Source organism: Adiantum capillus-veneris, chromosome 28 (genome assembly GCF_014529385.1).
Source record: "Adiantum capillus-veneris isolate H3 chromosome 28, ASM1452938v2, whole genome shotgun sequence".
Taxonomy (NCBI): domain Eukaryota; kingdom Viridiplantae; phylum Streptophyta; class Polypodiopsida; order Polypodiales; family Pteridaceae; genus Adiantum; species Adiantum capillus-veneris.
The window spans coordinates 60,132,599-60,137,899 of NC_140958.1; the positions used below are offsets into that span (position 1 = coordinate 60,132,599).

The 5,301-nt window shown below is 40.5% G+C and overlaps 1 protein-coding gene across 2 annotated transcripts; it reads left to right on the forward strand.

The window, feature by feature from the left end:
* Nucleotides 1–974: 974 nt before the first annotated feature.
* Nucleotides 975–4,743, forward strand: ANN5 (annexin 5). Of its 2 annotated transcripts, XM_086504429.1 has the most exons (6): nt 977–1,171; nt 2,693–2,838; nt 2,926–3,144; nt 3,789–4,004; nt 4,086–4,175; nt 4,292–4,743. In XM_086504429.1, exons 1-6 carry the CDS (start codon nt 1,096–1,098, stop codon nt 4,496–4,498), a joined length of 954 nt encoding a protein of 317 aa, XP_086360555.1. In that variant the 5' UTR covers nt 977–1,095; the 3' UTR covers nt 4,499–4,743. The 2 variants fall into 2 exon arrangements, with proteins under 2 accessions (XP_086360556.1, XP_086360555.1); XM_086504430.1 differs by lacking the exon at nt 4,086–4,175 and having other exon boundaries at nt 975–1,171.
* The last annotated feature ends 558 nt before the right edge of the window (nt 4,744–5,301 follow it).

Sequence of the window (5,301 nt, forward strand, 5' to 3'; positions counted from 1 at the left end):
ACTATAGTGAGTGCATGTATGTATGTACATGCACATGACAGAGACATTAACAAAAACTCAAACATTGAGTATATTTTATAAAGAGAGGAGGGCTTGCCTGCTTATGACAAAGCTCGGACATCCATGGGGTAGATCTCGATGCAACTCAAGTATGTAATCGGAGAGAGAGAGAGAGAGAGAGAGAGAGAGAGAGAGAGAGAGTTGACAAAGAGAGGAATTTTGTGGACAACCCACTATTAGATTTAGCAGGAGTACATCTTCTTGTGTAAATCAGCTTTTGGGATGGTAGATAGGTCAATTTAAACACGTGCATACATGCTTGTGTATTTGTGTATACGTGTGTGTATGAGTGAGTGTGGAGAGAGAGAGAGATTAAAAGGGCACTTATCAACGAGAAGAAGAGAGTAGAGAGAGGTTCCATATATATGTGTGTGTGCATGTGAGTGTGTGTGGGGGGGAGAGAGAGAGAGAGAAGAAGAAGAAGAAGAAGAAGAAGAGAATTTTAACGTCGTAAGAAACTATCCTAAGAGACCTTAGAGATCTAGTCGACAAGGAGAGTTGAACTCAAGACCTGTTATTCAAGAGGAAAATGGTATAACCTTTCTATCATCCAAGTGTGGTAGATTGGTTATGCCATTTCCCTCTTGCATAAATCTTTCCTCCCCCCTTACCTTCAACATACCATCGCATAAATCTTTCCTCCCCCCTTACCTTCAACATACCATCGTGAGTCCTCACCTTGTTTACTAGCAAGTCTCTTGAAATGGAAAGTAGTCCCTTCTCTCTCAACCTGCATGGATACTTGCATGGGAACTCAATAATAAAAAGCAAGTTGGCAACAAGTTGCCAATCCCACCTCCCATGTGAACTAACTCAGAACCTTCCCTTTGTCCTCCACATTGCCTTGAACGGCCAAAACGTGTAACCGTGTTGACCAAATTCCTTGCTCAAGAAAAGGCCCAGCATTCTTGTACCCTTGAATCGCTCTCTCTCTCTCTCTCTCTCACACACACACACACAACCTTGTAGAATCTCTCCTCTCTCTCTCTCTCTCACACACACACACTCTCTGTCAGTTTGATTGCGGTTTGCCCCATGAGCACGATCTCTACGCCCTCCATTCTCCCCAATCCAGTGCAGGATTGTGCCGATCTCTTCCGTGCTTTCAAAGGTCAGTTCTCTACCTCTTCTTCCGTTTCAGCTTTTGGCTGTCAGCATTCCTTTGAAACGTATAGCATAGCGTTTGCTGTGTGCATGCGGTTGAACTCACAGACAAGTCTTCACTTTAACCTAGTTTGGCCCAGCAGTAGTAGCTAAGAAATTTCGAGAGATTTAAGAGAAAAAAACCCTGTCAGTCATGTAGCATTCGAATTTCCCACATGCTTATCATCATGTCTTTACATTAGACAGCAAGAGATGAAGGGTAAACTAAGAGGATCATGGGTCTGAATCCTCGCAACCCGTAATCACGGAAATGCTGCTTCATGGTGGCTCAGACCTCTTATAATGAAAACATGCTTGACAATCATTGTTCTAGTGAAAATTGGCAAGACGCAATGGTAGTGACCATGCTGCTCGGCCGACTAGGAGTACATGTAAACATATGTTGATCATGGCTGCTTGGCCGACTAGGAGTACATGTAAACACAACGCCAGGTTAATTAGTTGTCAGAATGAGGTATTTGTACAGCATTTGCAGGCATATTAATTTTTAAGGGTTAGTATGCAGTTGAGTCTCATAGCTAATTAGCAAAAGAAGGGCAGGTGCGTCGCTTGTGAAGCTGAACATCTACTCAGAATAAGCTACACTTGGTTATTCTTTTTAGGCCATAACTTACTTTCTGTGCATTTCTTGAAGCCAAGCTCTCCTGTTATTGTATGCTTGGAAAAGTACCTGACTGCTCTAAACATTTAATAGATGACAGTGGACAAGTTCAATGATGATAAATAGGGGTCTTCCTTCCAAAGTGCTCAAAGGATAAAAGGGAGGGCCTAATTAGTGTATCCAAACTACTGAATGTTCTGTTTTAATGGAAATGCCTTAGTGATGAGAGAAAATGTATACGCATAACTTTTCACCACCATGAAACAAAAGGTTTATGCTAATAGATCATCTAAACTGGGAATCTGAGGTTCCAAGTATGTGCAAGTTCAATTGGTTTATCATCACATATCGAGTCACTCATGAGAGCATACTTTTCCCTAATCGGTCAAATCATGAAGCTAAGAAGCTCTAAGAGCTTTCAGGTGCCAATTTTTGTGTTGTCCTTGGATGCTAGATCTGTTTATTAACCAGTGGAGAACAAATTGGCTGCTAGAAGACAGACATTGATGTTGATCTTGAAAGTAATTTTATTGTTTACTGACAAAGACTGCAAATAGTGATGTTGGGAAGGCTGGCATGGAGTCATGCTTTTTACCAGAATTTGTATCATCAAATGTTGGCGGTTGCCTTCCCGGTTGTAATCAGGCGTGAATTTTGAAATCAGATTCTGACTTGGCTCAATCACACTGAGCATTTCTAACATAATCAATAATGAGAGATGTATGTATGTACAAAATTATTCATGGACAAGAGCATATATGCTAAGAAAGCTCACATTATTCGTAAAATAAAATTTGTTCTGTTGTCTTTCCAAGATTGAAGTGGCTTTGTTCAGTGCATTGCTCTCATGATTGTCTAATTTTCCAGGCTTTGGTTGTGATGATAAAAAGTTAATTGAGATTCTCGGGCATCGGAATTATGCCCAACGGCATGAGTTACGTCAAGCCTACAGAAACTTGTATTCGGATGATCTTTTGCGGAGGTTGAAGTCAGAGCTTCGTGGTAATTTTGAGGTAGCAAATCAAGCTATATCTGTTGCAAAAGGGCACCTTTTCTATTTTCAGCATGTTGTGTTTAGACAGTTGACATGCTTTTTGTAGAGAACAGTGCTCTTATGGATGGAAGATGCTGCAGATAGGGATGCAATAATCATAAGGGATGCCCTCAAGGGGTGGGGTACAAAGGACCTTGCCTTAATTGAAATGATATGCACGAGGACTGGGTCACAGCTGCAGGTGATCCGCCAGGCCTACAACACGAGGTTCCACCGCTCTTTAGATGAAGACATTGCTTCAGACACCAGTGGAGACTACAAGAAGGTAATTGATCTCATCTCATCTAGAGTACCCAAAGCATTTCCAAGACAATTAATTAAGCTTCTTGCTACTTTAGAGTCTTTGTAGGTGATAGACAAGTTGTAGACCCCTTTCACATTAATCCACTTGTGTTGGGAAGTCGAAGCTTCTGAATCTTCTCCGTCTTGTTCTTGCAATTTCTGAATCGACAGGTGCCCCATTCAATATAGGCATTGTAATTTGAATACCTGTATTTGCACTTGACAAGAACGAATTGATCTCGTGGTAATAATCAGCAAAATCAAAGTGAACGGCTATTGTAGAATTTATCTTCAACATGATCCACTCTAATCCTAGTTCTACACCCACTTTTGGACATCAACGACATTAGTGGGATAGTATTTAGTCAATATATGCTGATGGTTATATTGGGCATTGACGACCTCAGTGGGGATGTCGTAGTATTTAGTCAATACGATGCATGATGGAGCTGATAGTTATAGCGTCCTATGGGTGACTACCTTTACAGGTGTATCTGGGCTTATCCTGGATTTGTGTAGGTGTGCACATATTTATCCAGTGCTATTGTCATTTGGCTTGAAGCCACTTTTACGAGTTTATGAACACAATGCTAACAACTAATCGTTGATCATTTTGCATTGTTTCAGCTTCTCTTAGCCTACTTGAACAACTACAGGCCAGAGACTCCTCAGGTCAACATGCAGCTTGCACAGGCAGATTGCAGGGAGCTTTACAGAGCCGGTGAAGGCAGGTTGGGCACGGATGAGGCAGCCATAATCTCCATTATAACGTCTCGGAGCTCAGCGCAACTGAATGCATGTTTCAATATGTACAAGCAAACCTATGGACATGATATTGAGAAGGTGGATATAGCTGTCATATTTTACATATTGGCATAGGTTTATAACTTGATTCTTAAGAGAGCATGGAATGAGTTTGTTCAGGCCATGAAACGAGAAACCTCTGGAAACTTTCTGAATGCACTCAGGACAATCGTTAAATGTGTGCATTTTCCAGCCAAATATTTTGCGAAGGTTGGTATGCATTGAAAATGCTTGTTATAAAGAAAGCATTTGAGGCCTATTCTGCACTAAAGTTCATGCTTGTTATTAAGAAAGCATTTGAGGCCTCTTCTGCATTAAATTTGCAGGTGTTGTACAAGTCCATGAAAGGAATGGGTACAGATGATGCGACATTGATTCGTGTAGTTGTAACCAGAGCGGAGATTGACATGCAGTACATCAAAGCGGAGTTTGTTCGCAAGTACCAGAAACGTTTAGATGATATGATATCATCTGACACCTCTGGCAGCTACAAAAAGTTTCTCCTAGCCCTAATTGGGTCAAACAAGATGTAGCATTGTGAGGCCAATACGTGTGTTATAGATTTTTGCCTCACTTTGAACTTACCACAATGTATATGTCCAACTCAAGTCTTGCTAGGCCTTGTATAGCTTACTGAACTTACATCAAGGTAGGGCTCTCCGGTCTTGTTCTATTTGCATAGCATATTGCCATGGGGCAGTGTACACCTCCATTTGATGATTGTTGTATCTTAGTCTCACCACTTAATAGTGTACATCAAGTCAATTGATTTGTGTCACTTAATCATTGCCATAAGTTTTCTGTCAAAAGCTCATTTTAATATTGTAGGTAGGGAATTGGTACACAGGTCTCTTTATTTAACATGCCTAGGAGAGACTTTAATTTTTTAGTTTGTTCTATCTAGTTTTGTTTAGTAGCATAGAATGATTTAGTTTTTTTTTTCTTTTTTCTTGTTTCCCTTGCTTTTGTAGTTTTGTGAGTGTTTTATCCCCTCTCATAATTCGTGAGTTCAGACTATTTTGGACTTATGAAGGTATATGAATTTTTAGTTTGTAAACGGGTCCCTTAATTGAAGTGCTCTAAGGCTTCCTTTCCAACTTTTTGTTGGCTCTGTCCCTTGAAGGGGGTGTTAAAGGGGTGGTGCCTATCAAATGTTGCACACATTTTTAAGGCTTTTTAAAGCCTATTTTAAGATGTTGCTCTTCAACGTTCTTTTTGAGTGATGCTTTGTAATGAAAATAGCGCTTGCACAAAAAAGGCTTTGCCGATAGCAGTAGCGTAAGGAGACAATAGCTTGCAATAACTAGACAAGTTGATTGAGAGAAGAAGATAATTC